The sequence below is a fragment of the Plectropomus leopardus genome, chromosome 13 (genome assembly GCF_026936395.1).
Source record: "Plectropomus leopardus strain MGB_pleo_1.0 chromosome 13, ASM2693639v1, whole genome shotgun sequence".
In the NCBI taxonomy this organism is placed as follows: domain Eukaryota; kingdom Metazoa; phylum Chordata; class Actinopteri; order Perciformes; family Serranidae; genus Plectropomus; species Plectropomus leopardus.
This window is the reverse complement of record NC_142188.1, coordinates 27,254,323-27,272,215: the sequence shown is the minus strand read 5'-3', so window position 1 is coordinate 27,272,215 and position 17,893 is coordinate 27,254,323. Positions and strand designations below refer to the sequence as shown.

The following is a 17,893-nucleotide window of genomic DNA, read 5'->3' as shown; positions in this document are numbered from 1 at the left end:
TTAGTCATCTAATTACTTTACGGTTGCACGTGACCCCTGGAAAACAAATATTTCAATGATTTTGTCTGTCTTTATACTTCTAATGACATGACACATCTTATTACTTCATAAGCGTTTGACACCATGGAGCAGGATGCTTTAGAGATTTTCATATATTTGTTTTGCACCTGCAGGCTTAATACCCAGCAGGCAGGCGTCTGGGTTTTTTGGAGTTTTTTTTTTGAGAAATTTAAGTGTGAGCTCATTTGAATCCACCCAAATGACGCAAAAGTGTAAGAAGTGTCTGGTTCAGGCCTTTTCGGAGCACCAGGTTGTCAAATGCTGTTAGGGGATTCCTCAGTTATCTGTCGCGTGTGTTTTCTTTGAAAAGGGAACTGATATGGAGGGTGACATTCACGGGACTGCCTCTGCTCCTCCTCTTTTAAAGCTTTACTTAATACTTCAGTAAATCACTCTGAGCTAGACAGTGAGAGGGGACAGATCAGAGGCCAGAGAAGCTGAAGCACAATGGAGGAGTCAAGCAGCCAGTCAAACAAGAAAAAAGTTGTAGTGGTGGGCGGTGGTTTGGTAAGAAAAGAAAATGAAAGTGAATTATTATTATTTCTTTGTACCTCTGTGACTTTTGATCTCTAGATAGTCATTCACTTAGGTAGCAGTTTCCTTATCTACAAAGTTTCTTTTTATGGATGTAAATAAGAGGACTATTTTTTCTTTTTGGTATATCACAGTCAAATGTGTTTTTAAAAGTATGTGGGATAAAAAAATTTTTTTTTAAAAAAAGGTTTCAAAAGAGTGTTAAGATATGGCCACAGTCTATATAGAATTAATATTGTATAGTTAAGAGATGACATTGTAAAGCATATTTAATTTTGGTCAGATTCTCAAAGAGCTGTCCTTGTTCCCCTTCACCTTCCAGGTTGGGGCGCTGAACGCCTGCTTCTTTGCCAAAAGAGGCTTTGATGTGGAAGTCTTTGAAATCCGGGAAGGTAGTATTCAAAGCTCTCTTCAAACCCTACTTTTAAAGTAAATAACATTACTCTGTTCTCTGAGGAATAGACCCACACTTCAAAATTACAATAATCCTGAACTGTGTACGCACATGCCGTGAGAAGAAATTTCTTCTTAGGCTTAGCAATAAAATCATGGTTAAAATGAACAGACGTCTGACAGAGTAAGTCAAACTTCTCCTTCACACACAGAGGTGGGAAACATTCCTTTTCTAACATTTTAACTTCCACAAAGGTGTGTTTAACACATTGTGTCTGATTTTGGTCAGATATCCGCAGAGCCAAAGTTGTGAAAGGAAGAAGCATCAACCTGGCTTTGTCCCACAGGGGCCGGCAAGCACTGAAGCATGTTGGGATGGAAGAAAAGGTATGTTGATTAAATGTATTCACAAATTATGTTGAAATTAGGTACGTTTCTTTCTCTAAACTGCCAGGGATTAGATTATTGGTCTAAAAGCTGGGCATGGGAAGACATCAAATGGTAGCATACACTTGTGCAGGGCAGCCATTATTCCTGCATGTGTTGCTGTATAATTCCTCTTAAACTACATACCATACACTGAAGGCACGCTGGTGGAAACCTTTCATATTTCAAAAATGAAATATTAGATATGTAGCCAGGGCCTCAGGAATTTGTCCACTCTGCTTTCTTAGCTCGCAGTCCACTTAAGATGTTTTATTCTGGCATCTGGCGTCAGCAATCCTTTTTGTTGGTCTACATTTGCCGCACTGAGCATGTTATGCACGCCTGAGAGCTTTGCATCAAAGCCCTTTTTACACTTGTGGGACTTTTGAGCTTGACAAAACAAGGTCTACTTTATAAGGTTTATACATATACTTTCAAGGGTAGCAGCTGAACCAGCTGGACTATGCGTGGCACCATACCCTATTTCCATTTAGACCACTTATAAACTCAAACTGAAAATGTGAATTTTACCCATGAAAAGTATAACATTACACATTATTATTCATCCAAAATGTTAGTACATGTCATTTCTAAACATAACCCCCAGTATTACTTACTTTTCCCTCAGATCGTCTCCCAGGGGATCCCCATGCATGCAAGAATGATTCATTCCCTGAGTGGGAAACAGTCCCCCATCCCTTATGGCAAGAAAGGCCAGGTAAGCTGCTGTTGTAATGGGAACCAGGGCTATATGGAGAAAATTCAAAAATTTCGATTTTTTGATAAATAATAAGCAGCAATGAGTATATTATGGTTTAAGGCAAATAACAGAACAGTCTTGTGAGTTCAGAAAATTGACTCATTTTATGGTCAGTCCATCTGTCCGTCCCATTGTCTTGAACATGAATCTCAAGAACACTTAAAGGAATGTCTGTAAATTTGGCTCAAATCTCAACTTGGACTCAATGATAATTGATCAGATTTTGCCTGTTGAAGGTCAAAGGTCAAGGTTACTGTGACCTCACCAGTTTCTCTTGTGAGCGCTTTATCTCCAGAACACATTGAAGGTGTTTTTTTTAGTTTTTTTTTATGTGGCACAAATGTCCACTTGGACTCTACAAAGAACTGATTACATTTGTATGGTCAAAGGTCAAGGTCACTGTGACCTTGCATCTATCTCATTCTCGTAAACACAATGTCTGATGAACACCTCAAGGGAATTTCTTAAAATTTGGCACAAATTGCCACTTGGACTCAAGAATGAACTGATTAAAATTTGATGGTCAAACATCAAAATCAAAGTTATTCCTCGCAAAACATTTTTTGGCCATAACTAAAGAATTCAAATTATGACAAAGTTTTATTCAAGTGTCTACTAGAATAAAATGAGGTAGTGATGAGATTTTACACACAAAAGATTGAAGTTTAAAGCCCTGTGACATAACACAACACTTTTCTGGTCATTACCTAATGCCATACCTCAGAGACAGATGGGGAGACATCCTGGCATCCATGTTTTCACAGACATGGATGTAAATTCTAAGTGGAACTTGAGTGGTTTACGTTTTGAGAACTATGCTGATTATTTGCCAGGAGGTGGTCCTGCAACATATCCATATAATAAAATTACAATAGATCTCAGTTACCTACATTTCATTGTTTTTACCTATTAGTTAGTGCTTAACATATCTTAATAGATTGCATGGTCATGCATTATCACTATATGTTGTTACTTTGAAGTTATGGTAAAGTACTTTATTGAAAGGTACTCTGACAATAGATAGTATCTTTATTATTTCCTACATACTGCTGAAAAGATGACCCCGCTTCATTTAAGTTTCAAGTGTTTGGCTGTTAGTAAACATATTGTCAAAGTAGCCTTTATACTGAGTCAGTCTGCAGATTAAATATGCAACATGCATGCACACACACAGGTGCGTCACTGATGTGACTCGAGGACGCACCAAATGATGAACACTGCAAGTAACAACGTATGCAGTCAGACTGAAATTGTTTCACAAAGCAAAATAGTGCGCTTATGCAGTCTGAAAATAGCAGTTTTTAATTACACTGCTGGCAGTTTGGCAGAGATTCTCAATCTCATGGGGATTTATGGTAAATAAAACAAAAATATACAAGTACGACAGTGAAAGCATGTAGAATCATGAGACAAGAGCATAAATCCCTGAGGCTTCCTGTTCCCATTTTTTTAATGAACAGTGTCTCATTTGTGTTTGTGAAACTGTTATACTTGAATTGCACTAAATACATATTATTTCCCTTTTAGTTCATTCTGTCAGTAGATCGAGCCAATCTGAACAAAGAGCTGCTGACAGGTAAGAACATTTACAGTGTCTTTCTATTAATCAGCCAAAGTTTACATTGAGCATTAATGCTGAACACAGTGCCATGGGATGTGTGCTGAAATAATCAAATTATAGTCAAATTAAAATGACAATTTCACATTCAGATAAAGTACATATTCTAGGAAAATACTGCAAAATTTGACTCATAAAGAGTTTTAGCCCTTTTCAGACATGCATTTATGTAGATGTGATGGGTATTTAAAATGTCTGTGTCATGTCTGAATAAGCACCTGGGTCGATTTTACATATAAGTTATGACAGCAATTTGATAAAGATGGTGCAGGGGACATTTCTGTAACACTTTCAACACGTACAAGCCTGAATTAAATGCCATCAGATTAACATAAAGGCAGCAACAGCATGAGGTGAGACATTTACAGAAAGATTGAATGTGTCTTGTGATGTTTCTACCTTTTAACAACCTAATAAAAGTAATATCTCAGTCTTCATTAAAATCCTCTTCAAAATCAGAAGCATGAAACATTAAGAGGGAGCCAATCTCAAGTTCTTCTCACTTTAGTTTAGGGTGTAAAAAATGTTTTTCCCTCAGTGTTACAAAAGAGGTTAACACCCCCACATAACCATAGTGCTAATCTAACCAACACACTCTCCCTGCATCTAAAAGTTTCACTCTAACTGTGTGGACGAGTCAGTGACTATCTACCAAAACTTCTCTGACAATGAATTATTATAAAACAGGAAGTAAAATTTGCCCTCTGACAAAATTAAATAATGAAATTGATGCATAAATGCATGAGTGGTTTCATAGCATTACTGGCTTTTACAGCACAACTTAGTCACTTTTACTACTGCAGCCCCAGGTCACAACTATGGGTTAGTGCTATATACTAAAATGTAGCAGCACAAGTGGAGATGTGTCATAGGCTGTGTCCAAAATCAATTCTTATTTATTGTTAAGTGCACTATATTTACGGTCCAACATTTTAAATGAGGGTCCAAATACTGAACTTTATGCACCACGTAGTAACCTAAAATATTCTCGCAATGGAGTAAAATTGTAGTGTCAATGACATAAGTCCAGGGACAAAGGGGACATTTTTCAGAAGGCAGTATTGGATTTCTCCCATTTCTCCCACAGTTCAGAAATTAACATTATATTAAAAGAGGTATGGAGGTTGGAATAGTGTTTGTATTTTATTTTTTAGGAAATGACATAGAGACTGAATGGAAATGAGAAAAAAATGAGAAACCTTCAAGAGTGGCAAGAGTATCTGTCATAGTAGAGCTTGGAGTGTCTAGTTCAAACATTTTAAGAGGAAATACAAATCTTGAGCTCTGCAGGGTTTTAATGGAATAAAAAGAAAGAAAGAAAGTAAGAAAGAAATAAAGTTTAACATTTAATCCTTTACTTTGCACATTTTACACTGCCTTTATTGTTGTTGTGCAAAGCATTTTGTGATGGCCAGAATCTATGCCATCATGTACTACCAAAAGTAACTTTCTTTTTAAAAGTTGTCTGTGTGGAATTTCTGCTTATACCGACTTTTATATAAAAGTGTTTATATTCATAATATTTCCATGTTTTGATATCAGGCCACTATTCTTGCAAATGTGAACAAAATTCAAGCAACAGGTGCAAATCTACCCCTCAGCTCCAGAGTGGTTTTATTTTATTTTTGCTGCATAAAATATTTTTTTGTTATGATCATCCATTTCATGAAAGGAAATTATGAAAAATCACAGTTGTGTTTTGTTCTCTGGAAAATCTCTGGGAATCTGGAAAACATACAACAAGTCCTTTAAAGGATTGGTGCCTGTAGGCCTGCTAACTGTGTCCAAATCCAAATTCTGCCTCTGCAAGAGTTAATACCTTGCAGTGATATCGCAAAAACAGCGATGATATATAAGTGTCCAAAATGTAATTAAATAAGTCTGTACCCTCAATACATTCTTAATTAACTTTGCAAAGTGTTTCAAGTCACAAGACAAACTCTCTTCTCCCACCAGTTGTCCTAAATTAGGTTGTTTGCTAGCGAGCAGAGCCATATCTACTGCAGATACTTCTAGTGCATTAGTTTCTTTAAACTATATGAGTACATCAGGGGACATTTGGGAATGTGTTAGTCTTTTCGGGCTAAAATGATTTTGCCTAATATTTAATGAAGGGCCTCGGTGCACGCTTGGAGATAATGTATGACAGCAGGGGTCTGTCTCCAATTAGATTGTCTGTGTGTGCTGAAAGAAGGGGCTGATTGTAAAGCCGTCGTTCTTATCAGGGCCGGTCTAAACTCCCAGAGTGAACATTGAGATGATGAGATTTCAGAAAGTCTGACAACCTTCACATCAGCTTACCCAAAACCGGATACATTGACTGCTGTGCTATGTTGTTTGTAAGCTTCATGCTGATCAGCATGAGGTCATTCCCCTTCAGTGGGGGGATTAATTCAACTGTTTACTGACAGTCTGTGTCCTTGCTGCATGTTTTTTAAAATCCTGTTTAGGCTTTTATGTGCACTTTAACAAGATATCACCTGACTTATTAAACCGCCGGTGTTATGTCATGCTTGCAACATGTGATATAAGCTCCTTTTGTAACATTTCACTCCCACAGCGGCAGAAAAGTATCCAAACACAAAGCTGAACTTTGAACGCAAACTGCAGGATTTGAGTCCTGAAACAGGGCTGATGACCTTTGCCAGGTAAATAGTTACCAGTCTCACACATGTGCACCCCTGTATTCACAGCAGACACACACACACACACACACACACACACACACATATACTTTTGGGGACATTGCATAAAGCTACATTCATTTCTTGGAGACCTGGAGACCCTGAACCATTACTTGCCTAACCCAAACCTTTAACCTAACCTCAACCATGGATCCAAAAAAATCTCAGTGTTGTTGTCCCCAATTAACTGGTCTTTAGTCTGGGATGCCTGAAGGTAGCCTAAGCTACACACACGCACGCACGCACGCACACACACACACACACACACACACACACACACACACACACACACACACACACACACACACACACACACACACACACTGGCTTTATGGATCCTGTTCCCTCTGTGTAAACACACGTGGCTTTGCACATGTTAAGTGTCAGAGGTCTGAGATGGTGACAAACATGTTACCTTTGAAGCTGCTGTGCATGAGTTTTTAGTAGCTTTGTAATTGGCTGTCCTTGAGCTAAATGTGACACACAATTTACAACCCAATTAACACTGAAACACCTCCAGGTCGTTTTAGTCGTGGGAATTAGTGTACCCATGCAGTAAATTATTAACACTATACGCAGGAGCACCAACTGTTTAACTGGAGTTTTAAAATTGAATTCAGCCTTATCTAAAATGTGTTCAAATCTATTCGATGTGTATGTTGTCATTTATATTTATTTATTTTATTTTTTTATGCTCGGTGGTGCAATGTGTACTCAGTTGAAAATGTGGATCAGAGTGAGTCACTGTGCAGTTGTTGCCACAGTGAACAAACACTTTAACACACTTTAATTAAATCAAGTTTTTACGTAAAGGCTACGAGTGTGCCTTGAATCCAAAAGTCACACAAACGTGCATTTAACACATTCAGGACACATCCTTCCCTCCACCCCGCAGTTGAACTGTGACAGCCCATATTTGCTCTCTCCAGCTTGTATAATGAAATGTACACGGAGAGTTAGATGGCACTGTGATAGCTAGTTTCCTAGACAGGAAATAGGCATCAGCATGAAACAGATGTATATGACCTGGTTTCTTCTTATCGCTGTAAATTTAATAACATTAATGAGGTCTTAGAACGTCATTGAACACTATTCAGTACTGTAATCTTTTAGGTTGAGAGCTGTAGCACTGTTGTGGGCAATGACAACATGAAATCAATACCCCATGGTGCTGGTATATCACCGAACCTCCCAACACAGTAATTAGGAAGCTACAACTTGTCAGATTTACTATGCACTAGGTGAATTTACAGATTTATTAGTCACTGTATGCATGTTGCATTTTCACACAACTGCTATCTGAGATAAAGTATGTTATTGAACTAAAGATGAGTCTTTGCTAAAATTGTCAAAATGACATTGAAACTCCAGTCTGTAATCAGTGTAAAGTACATATTGACTAAACTTTCCTAATATTGTGGAGTCTCATGTTCTGAGATGAATAATGCAGTGTTGTGTGACTGCTGGGGCATAAAGAACTTAATGTACAGACCTCAAAATTATTGTTTTATTTCCCTGCTATTAGCCACGCTAGCAGTGTGGCCCGATGGATGGTAATGTGGGTCAGTGGGTCCATAAATTTAATCCATAAAATATTTCCACAACTATTTTATATTTTGCAATTAAGTCTAATCATGTGTTGAACTGCTCCACATGTGACTCATAGCCCTAGATTTTTGCATGGTGATGCACAGCCTCATAAAAGGCGTGCCCTGAGAAGGATGAATATGTGCAATAATGTCTATGAGGTCGAGAATAATTAAGTTAATTGCACTTGGCAGCAGAAAACTTCATTAAGTGCCATGTATGCATCATTAAATGGGGTGATAGAGTGCTGAGAATATATTCACATGTATTTATTATTGAGTATAACAGATGCACCAGTATTTCCACTTGGGTCCTGAATGTGTGCTGTCCTGTGAGCAGAGTCAGAGCTCAGAGCCAACATTTTACTCCCATGTAACTCCTGGAGCTATGAGAGCAAGCCATCCCCTGTGGCACAGCAGACTGTGTCAAGGGATGTGGTGAATACCGACTCCTGCTGTCTGGAGCAGCTTTTAAAGTCAGTGAGATGGAGCAGACAGTAAACTGTGTGTGTTTAGTGGCCATGAGATGCCATCATCTGTTCACTGTGACTTTAAGTTGAAATTATATGGATCAAAATGCTTGACATAGAATAATTCTAAGAAAAAATCTGTTTAAATAATTTGCTTATAGTAATCAAGTAGTTGGCTAATAAAAATACTTTGCAGTACTGGCAGTGACCTGTCTGCTTCCAGCTGGCTCCCTGAGGCTGATGTTGCATGCACATTAAAATAATAATGGAAAAATTAAAGTATTTTTCTCTCATCAAACAACAAGAAGAAGTCATGTCTGCTCTTGATGGTGACAGAAAACAAATGCCACCATGGATAAAAAAAGAGAATTTGAGACAGAGTTGAAGGCAGGGCCCTAATCGTGAAATTTGCTCAGTGGTGCATGAAACCAAAAATGTTATATTGTACTTCCTGTAAATAAATTTATTCAGATCCTCGGCATTGTCGGGCCCATAGGGCAAGCACAATAGAGACTTCCACAATCTGAGTGGCTAACTTCTGGTTTAGCCTTTTGCTAACCTGAATGGGGATAAAATGATTCAATGGTGTGGCATTTATAGACTTGACTTTATAGAAGTGATCAATTTATTCCAAGAAAGAAGTGATAACTATAAGAGGTATAAATGCACTCAAATCATGATTAGACCTTGAGGACTGGGTACAGGATCCTAAATGTAGATCATGAAAATAACAATAAAAAAAAAAAGATTAGGACAGCACTCAAATTTGACTTTTTATATTACCACTCTGATTTTTCAGACAAGACGTCCTTTGATCGGTCAAAGAAGGGCATCTTGTCCTGTGACAATATTAAAAAGTTTAGTTGAAGTGCTGTCTTGGTCTTTTCATTTTTATGAATCAGAAAAAGACATTACCATGGAATTGATTTGGTTTACAGATACTGTAAGTATCTGTAAACTGTAGCGTAAATGAAATATTGTCTATGTGATTATTAGCTTGTAAATAAGTTAAATGCAGCATTTTTTTAAATTTAAGTTTACATATTTTGTGAAAAGTTATGTCAGGGCATTTATATCTCCATGTGAAAAACTATTAAATATTTGCATGGAATTATACACCAAAAAAAAACCCCCCCAAAAAAACACTTTTCAGTTATTAAACATCAGAACTAGAGAATACAATTCTGGAGAAATTGTTGAAAAATGTTGAAAAACTGACACTGTACTCTGCAAAGCTGGCTTAAATTTGTAAGCAAAAGGTAAGTTAGTTGGAAATGTTGGAAAATTGGGAATGGATTTAATTAATATGAATGTCATTGTCAGTCAGCCAAAATGCGAACTCCTGCAGAAGAAAATATACTCCTAAAGTGTACATGATGAAAAAGTTCAAGTGTGAGAAAGAACATAAAGCTCTCTGAATCTGAATGAAAATGAAGTACATAGCCTGAGGAACCCAAACGTAACATATTCTCTTGGGCTAAACATCCACAAAGGAACGTCAGCCTGAGTGACAGGCGCGAGGGTTTTGGGACATTGCTTCTAGGATGCTCAATGAAGGTCTCTCATTTATTGTGTAGACTGCTTACTGGAATTATTTTGTAATGTTAAGGACCTTCAGGCTAAGTATGAAAATGATCTGCCTGTTTAATCAAGTCAGAATCCTGTAAAGATAGCTTATGTACTCTACATTGAAGTGAATATGACAAAGGTTACTGGTACGTTTTCAGGTCAGATGGGTTCCACGAGGAAATCAAGGCAGATCTGATTGTCGGCTGTGATGGAGCTTTTTCTGCTGTTCGCAAGCAGTTCCTTCGTCGCAGCCGCTTTAACTACAGCCAGACCTACATCCCCCATGGCTACATGGAGCTCACCATGCCACCCATCAATGGAGAGGTCAGTCATCTGCACCCTGCTTTAATTGAAGGCTGCGAGATGCAGATAGTGTTGGACTCACAATTGTTCTTGTAATTTTCTTCTTGTTCATTTATTTCCTTTGTCCCACATTCAACATCCCCAGTTCGCCATGAAGCCTAATTATCTGCACATCTGGCCACGAAACACGTTCATGATGATTGCCCTGCCCAACTTGGTGAGTGTTATTTTCTGTGTGTTTTAGTTGCACTAATTCTCAAACTACAGTTGCAAACTGAGCAACGTGCGTGAACTGTTTATTTATGAAGGGTATTACCTTAGATTGTTGGCAACCAGGACCTGTTACAGTAAGACGTTAGCATAATCACTTCAGAAAATTTTCTGGCATGATTGACCTCTAGGATGTCCTCTGAGTTAATAAGAGTTAATTAGGCTAATTTAAAGAGCTTCATGGCCAGCAGAAGCTCATCAGAAATGTTACTGAGGATTGTCTGCTTCTCCCTACTCCTCACTCAGCAGTTGTGTCTTCCTTCTCTGTTTGTTTTTGTCAGACGCATCCTCCTTAATCCCATAACGATTTTTCCACATGGCTGACTCAGCGCCGCACAGTTTTGCTCTCTTCAGTGAGACCAGGTTAAAGCCGCTCAAGCTGAAGCATTCACACTGTCACTCACTGCCCTAGTTCCCAGGAACACATTAGGACTGACAAAGACAAAAAACACTTAACACATCCTCACTGCTGTGGGTACCATGGTAACAGAGATGGTGCTAAAAGGTCCTTGGGGAGGACTTTGTGATGCTGACAGATAACACCTGCTCGGATGGGCAGATAATGGCACGCCCACAACCCCAGTGCATTTTCATCCATCACTTGCACTGGGTGGAGTTTGGCGATTACATTTGCATTTAGGGTGGAAGATTCACTGATGAGTTCAGCATGACAGATTTTTCAGAAAGTAATGGGTGTCTGTATAGAAATACAACACATAAATACATGTGAAATGTCCCGTGTGCACAGTTAAGCATGGCATGCAGCAACTTTATTTGTGCGAGTAGGGTTCATTCCTGACCATGAAAACTCATCTGTGATAAATAATTCTAAATGTAAGGCCCACTTAGATAACTGTTCCCAAGACGTTTGGCCACATCTCAAGACCTTCCTCAGTGGATACATCTGAAAGCTTTGGGACTGTCAGCATGCTGATGTTAGAATACTGTTGTAATCAATCAATCATTAATTACTCTCCTAAAAAGTAATGACAGTTTGCTAATAATTATGATAACACTTAATTTGGAGGGGTGTACACAAGACTGACATGACACCTGTCATAAACGTTGATGAGTGCCATTTGGTTAATTGTGGGACAACTTGACATTTAAGGATTTGTATGTGACATTCCCCACACCAAATGCTATAGAGAGGAACTATTTCTCAATCTACACAGCTCAGCCCACAGCTGACATCAGGTTGGTGGCCAAGTGCTTATGAAAAAAAAAGGACAGCAGTGTGTACGTGTAGAACATGACTCGAATGTGACAAGTAGTCACGTTAGGGTCACTTTCATGTCATCATGGCCTACACCAAACACGACTGGCTGTAAGGAGATCATGTGAGAAGTGATGCATAAACACAGATTTAGGTGCCAGGAAATGAGTTAAAATGAGACGCGTAAACTAAACTAAGCACATCGTACAGAGAGCAAAATTATAGTACAAATAAGGTAACCATTGTACTTCTGGCAACACTGGTGCTAGTAGAGCTAGAGGTAGATGCATGCTTCCTTATGCGCATTGATACAGTTGGTAGGTGTAGTTCGGTAGAAAGGAAATAGTTCCTACATGAAACTGCTAACAATAAGGCCTGTGAATTATCTTGAGTAACTGTATTATGATTTCTGCAAAGAGACATCGCTGTTAAGTTTTTCAAATGTATTTTTTTTTTTTTTTGAGCAACACAAGTCAGGTGCCATCTAGTTCCATTATAGTGGAGAGAAGATAGAAATCTCTACAGCCAATAGCTTCAACACGCTGCAACTCACACCAAAATAATCTAGATAATAAATAGCGATACAGGTAAGAGGAAATATACTGTATGTATTTTTGATTTGGGGGTGAACTTTCCCTTTCACAAGCAGTCAGCTCACAGTAGAGCCTTACTGTCTGGCCCATAGTCTATATATGTGAATAAAGTTCACTTGGTTTAACTTTACAAAGAGTGTGACACAGTGAGAGCTAACATTACATGTGCACTCTTTGTTATCTAATTTAGGACAAGACATTTACCTGTACCCTCTTCATGCCTTTTGATGAGTTCGAGAAGATCACTACAGGAGATGAAGTCATTGAGTTTTTCCAGAATTACTTCCCTGATGCCATACCATTAATAGGAGCGTAAGTGACTTTCTCACCTCCACCCCTCTTTCTCTCTCCCTCTCTTTTCACTGTTATCTTTCTCTCCACCTTTTCTCCCCCTCTGCCTCTATCTCGTCATCCAGCCTGCCAAGCCATCCTCAAACATACTTTAATTTCTCATCATCCTGTCGACTCCAGCAGCATCCACAGTCATAGTCTGTGAAGTGTGAAATTGCAGTTACATGGGTTTGAGCAGTAGTTTTAATTTGAGGTGAACCGTATGTTGTGGGTGACAGGAGAGACAGCGGAGGCATGAGCTGTAGAGGCGCTCGAGGCTTTCATTCTCTCACTTCCTTTTTGGGTTGATTTTATTCGGAGTGCTCGAGCAGAAACTGAATGCATGCTTTCTTTCGTCTTGTTGCCTGTTCAACTTTAACGAGGCAGACAGAGAGCATGGCTCTGCCTGAGATGCGACAAATGCTTTTGTAGCAAGCTAAACCCGAGTCAGTTGTTTAGAAAAATGCGACTGTCAAAACACATAGCTCGAAGGAGTTTGTATTGTTTTATTTCTATTTGTGTCCCGCAGTGATGCTCTCAAGAGGGATTATTTCCGATTGCCTGGACAGGCCATGGTGTCTGTCAAGTGCTCCCCATATCACATTGGAGACAAATGTGTCCTCATGGGCGATGCAGCCCACGCAGTGGTGCCTTTCTACGGGCAGGGGATGAACGCTGTAAGTAACTCCAAATGTAGGAGAAGAAAAGGCAGAAGAGAATTAAATGAAGACTCATTCATCTGTTCATGCTTTATAGGGCTTTGAGGACTGCATTGTCTTTGAAGAAGTAATGGCTCAGTTCAATGAAGATTTCAGTAAGTACTTTTTCACTGAACAAAGATTAAAGGAGGCTGAGAACGAACTGACAATTCAGAAGAAAGTGAGGCTGTGTCCCTTTGTGTATCTGTCCAGGTGCTGTACTGCCTGAGTATACCAGAGTGCGAGTTCCAGACGACCATGCCATTGCAGACCTGGCCATGTACAACTACATCGAAGTAATGCATATTATTGAATATGTTTAATTTAACCTTATACTTTAAAATGCATGTCTATACACAACATTGTAACTATTAAAGTGGGTATAAGTTATTAATTACAAACTGTTTAATCTTAATATTGTAGAGATAGTGACATCAACACAAACACTGCAAAGGTGAAATAGGTATTTTAACAAATAAGCTCTAAAAACTCATTTTATGCTATCCAAAACAAAAAAAACACGAGTTATGGTAGGTTTAAGTGAAAATATTACCAACTAAATATAACCTAAATATTTAGATAGTTAAAATACTCATTAGAAATGGCCCTACACAGAGTGCTTTATTCATTGCCAGCTATCTTTTAATTTAATCAAAGTAGATCTAGTTTAAACAACTGTAAGTTCTGCTGAGTAGTTTAATCTATAGCAGTGCATCAAATTTTATATAATAATGTCTTATAACAAGCCAAGATGGACAAACTTATTATAGTTTAACCTGATCAGAATGTTGTCACTGGTCAGAAATACTCATTATAGCTATGAAATCAGTGTGATATAGTGGCATAAAAAGTGCAATCTGGTACAATCGGAAATCTGGTAAAATAGAAGTATAAAGCATGAAATGAGAATAAACAAGTAAAGTACAAGTACCTCAAAACTGCACAGAAGTAGAGTACTAGAGTAAATATATTTCCATATTTTCCAACACCTGGGATGGCTTGAGTAATAATGCTCTTTAACACTGGAATTAGTATTAGTATTAGTATTAGTATTAGTGTTAGTATTAGTGTTAGTAACCTATACTGTCTCTTTTTATAAGTATAGAAAGACAATTCACAATCAGTTGAAAGTGAGTTTATGTTCTGGGAGTGCTGAATCCAAATATTCGTTGATAGTAACATCATTGATAGTCCATCTCATCTGACAGGTGGACAGCTCCCTAACCATCTGTCCAATAAAACATATGCACTCGTAGTAATTAGTCTCAGAACTATTGTTACTCTTACAGATATTAAAATTGAAACACTTTGATTTAGCTTAATACCCTGTTATTGCAGAGTAGAGGAGGTCATCAGGAGTTTGTCATGTACCTGTACAATTTATTTGAGGGGATTACAATATGCAAGACAGATTTATTTTCCCTAAAACATTTTGTTTTGCGGGCGGCATGGTGGCTTTGTGGTTAGCACTGTTGCCTCACAGCAAGAGGATCCCTGGTTCGAATCCCGGTTGGAACGGGGTTCTTCTGTGTGGAGTTTGCATGTTCTCCCCGTGTCCGTGTGGGTTCTCTCCGGGGTCTCCGGCTTCCTCCCAAAGACATGCAGTTCAGGTTAATTGATGACTCTAAATTGCCCTTAGGTGTGACTGTGAGTGTGTATGGTTGTTCGTCTATGTGTTGGCCCTGCGATAGTCTGGCGAACTGTCCAGGGTGTACCCCGCCTTCCGCCCGATGACAGCTGGGATTGGCTCCAGCTCCCCGCGACCCTTACGAGGACAAGCGGTTACAGAAAATGATTGACTGACTGACTGACATTTTGTTTTGCAGATGAGGGCCCACGTCAACTCCAAATGGTTCCTTTTCAGAAAGCATATCGATAACCTCCTCCACTTCCTCATGCCAAAGACAATCATTCCACTTTACACAATGGTAAGTGTCCTAATAAACAAAAAGATCACTGTCTTATTGTTGGGTTTACCAAAATCGATATCATCACTGTCGTTCACTTTCTCCAGGTCACTTTCACTAGGACAAGGTATCATGAAGCCGTGGAACGCTGGCACTGGCAAGACAAAGTGAGACATATTGAGAAAATGTGTTTTTCATTTCATCCTTCAGTTTACTTTTTGGGGACATTTCACGCCTTTGAGCACTTGAGCCTTATAATTCAGGACTCTTTTGAAGTTGTAGTTTTATCAGCACCGAGCATGAAAGGCGGATGTGACTCTCACTGGGTAAATACTTCCCTTTTTAGTCAGATTTATTCCACCACCAACACATACCTCTGCTGCACAAAGGACCGTTTCTGATTTCTCATGTTTGGCTGTAATGAGTCAGCTAGTCCTTGGCACTGTGTTGAACTGTCTGATGTGACCTGTGCTGATAGCTTCTGCGCTAATGATCCGCTGTCAGAAGGGCAGCGGGGATTTCACAGCCTCCTTTGTCGATTGTTTAGACCTGTCGGTATGTCTGGGCAAAAGGCAAATGACGTCAGTGAGGAGGAAGAAAAGACTGCTGTATGAAGCAGCATATACAGAAGACCAGTGGAACATAGTTGTTCACAGCATAATTAGATATTGGCATGGACAAATAGAGGTCTGCTGCAGAGAGAGAGTGATGGTCTGTCTTAGCCAAGGATGTGGTAGTAATAAGGCGGGAAAAAAGCAAGGGAACTAAACTAAGTGAAGAATACATAACTGTGTGTATTGAAGGGCAGAGTATTAGACATTAGTTATTTCTAAACGTGATTAGAAAATATTTTATTAAATGTGTTGCAATACCCTACATTATACATAAATTATGTTAAATAAGTTGGATATTTGTGACTGAACTTCTTAAGCCTGATTTTTAGCCACGCCTAGCACTGGTTTGGCTTGATGAATGGTAAAGTCAGTCCAAACAGAAATCCGTCAACAAGTATTGGAGAGACTGGCATGAGATTTTTGAAGACATTCATGGTTCCCAAACGATCGCTTGCAGAGCTCCTCTGGTGCCACCATGACGTTGACATTTGTGGTTTTGAGTGAAATATTTCAACAATGATGTCAAATTTAATTCAGATATTCATGTTCCCCTCAATTTATCACTTTTCAATTAGTGCCATTAAGACATGGTTTTGATTTGGTCCATACTGATTTATCATGGCACGGTGTGTGGTGGTTAGCACTGATGCCTCACAGCAAGAGGGTCCCCGGTTCAACCCCGGGTTTTAATTAGCATCCAAATGTCTTAGACCTTCATATGATACTATTCCATATAGCTCAAGAGCTTAAAGGTTGCCTTAGTTTACTATTAACACACTTTCCCACTGTGTATTTGGCAACCTTGGACAATGGCAAAATCACATTTTTAAAGGAAAGATTAATATGGACATGATTTTTAAAAAAATTCTTATTCACTAATAGATTCTAACAAAAATATGTGTGGATAAAACTGTAATAACTGAATTCAAGCTAACTGAGATTTTGTTCTTTTTTAAAAAAATGTATTTTCACAGGTGATAAACCGTGGCTTGCTTTTCAGTGCCACAGGAGCTGTTTTGGGAGGCTCCTACCTGCTCATTAAAAATCATTCTCACATTAACAAGCTCATCGTACCCGCTGAGAAAATGTGGGACAGGCTTGTGGCCCTCTGGACCCCCTCAGCGCCGGCTCTGATCTGACAGACAAGTGCAAAGACTGCGGCATCAAACACGAGAACTGAGAGAATCCAAATTTTAATTAGAGTTTGACTGAATCCCCAAATGAACACAATGAAGGCTCTGCCAGGCAAGTTGATGTAGTGTAATAATGACTGTGCTAAGTTATAGTCACAATGGTTGATATGATTTTACAACATTTCACCTGTGTATGAACAAGAGCTGTTTAATTAAAGAAGCCCAACAGCGTGCCATCATCACCACTTGCACAATTTTCAATGTGAAAACAGCAAAGTGTCACTATTAAACTCACAGGAAGTGGCTCAGGGTACATGCTGTTTAAGATTATTTGGATGTTTACACCCGAACTGCAAATAAATGTTTCCTCAGCTCATCGTTACTATCAGATTTATTTTGTGTGTTTTTTTTCCTTTGACTGCGTTACATTCTGGCTTGTGGGACAATATCAACTCAGTCAACAGATTCTTAAACCTGTAATTTTGGCAACTTTGAGGGAACTGGAAACAAGCTGCCAACACACTGACAAATTCAACTTATTGAACATTTTAACCAACACTTGCTTATTTAGACACCCAGTAGTCCTTTGTGTCTGGCCACCTGATAAATATAAGTCTAAGTTTTACTTTCCTTTTAGCTCTGTTTTTGGTATCTGGCTTCATTACAGTGCCCAACTATCTTTGAACTAATTTTGGTTTTCCTTGACCTGAAATGCCAACAGTGATGACA

At 38.8% G+C, this 17,893-nt stretch overlaps 1 protein-coding gene across 1 annotated transcript; it reads left to right on the top strand.

Moving 5' to 3' along the window:
- The first annotated feature begins 425 nt into the window (after positions 1–425).
- kmo (kynurenine 3-monooxygenase) lies at positions 426–17,546 on the top strand. The gene is made up of 15 exons (XM_042502422.2): positions 426–567; positions 917–986; positions 1,277–1,374; positions 2,042–2,131; positions 3,701–3,749; positions 6,352–6,439; positions 10,259–10,424; positions 10,549–10,620; positions 12,673–12,794; positions 13,342–13,489; positions 13,569–13,626; positions 13,724–13,806; positions 15,337–15,438; positions 15,525–15,584; positions 17,006–17,546. Exons 1-15 carry the CDS (start codon positions 508–510, stop codon positions 17,168–17,170), a joined length of 1,431 nt encoding a protein of 476 aa, XP_042358356.2. The 5' UTR covers positions 426–507; the 3' UTR covers positions 17,171–17,546.
- The last annotated feature ends 347 nt before the right edge of the window (positions 17,547–17,893 follow it).

Coding starts and splice junctions, on each gene's coding strand:
- kmo (XM_042502422.2), top strand. CDS start 508: ATGGAGGAGTCAAGCAGCCAGTCAAACAAGAAAAAAGTTGTAGTGGTG. Junction 10,621..12,672: donor TGATTGCCCTGCCCAACTTG/GTGAGTGTTATT, acceptor TATCTAATTTAG/GACAAGACATTTACCTGTAC. Junction 12,795..13,341: donor GCCATACCATTAATAGGAGC/GTAAGTGACTTT, acceptor TGTGTCCCGCAG/TGATGCTCTCAAGAGGGATT.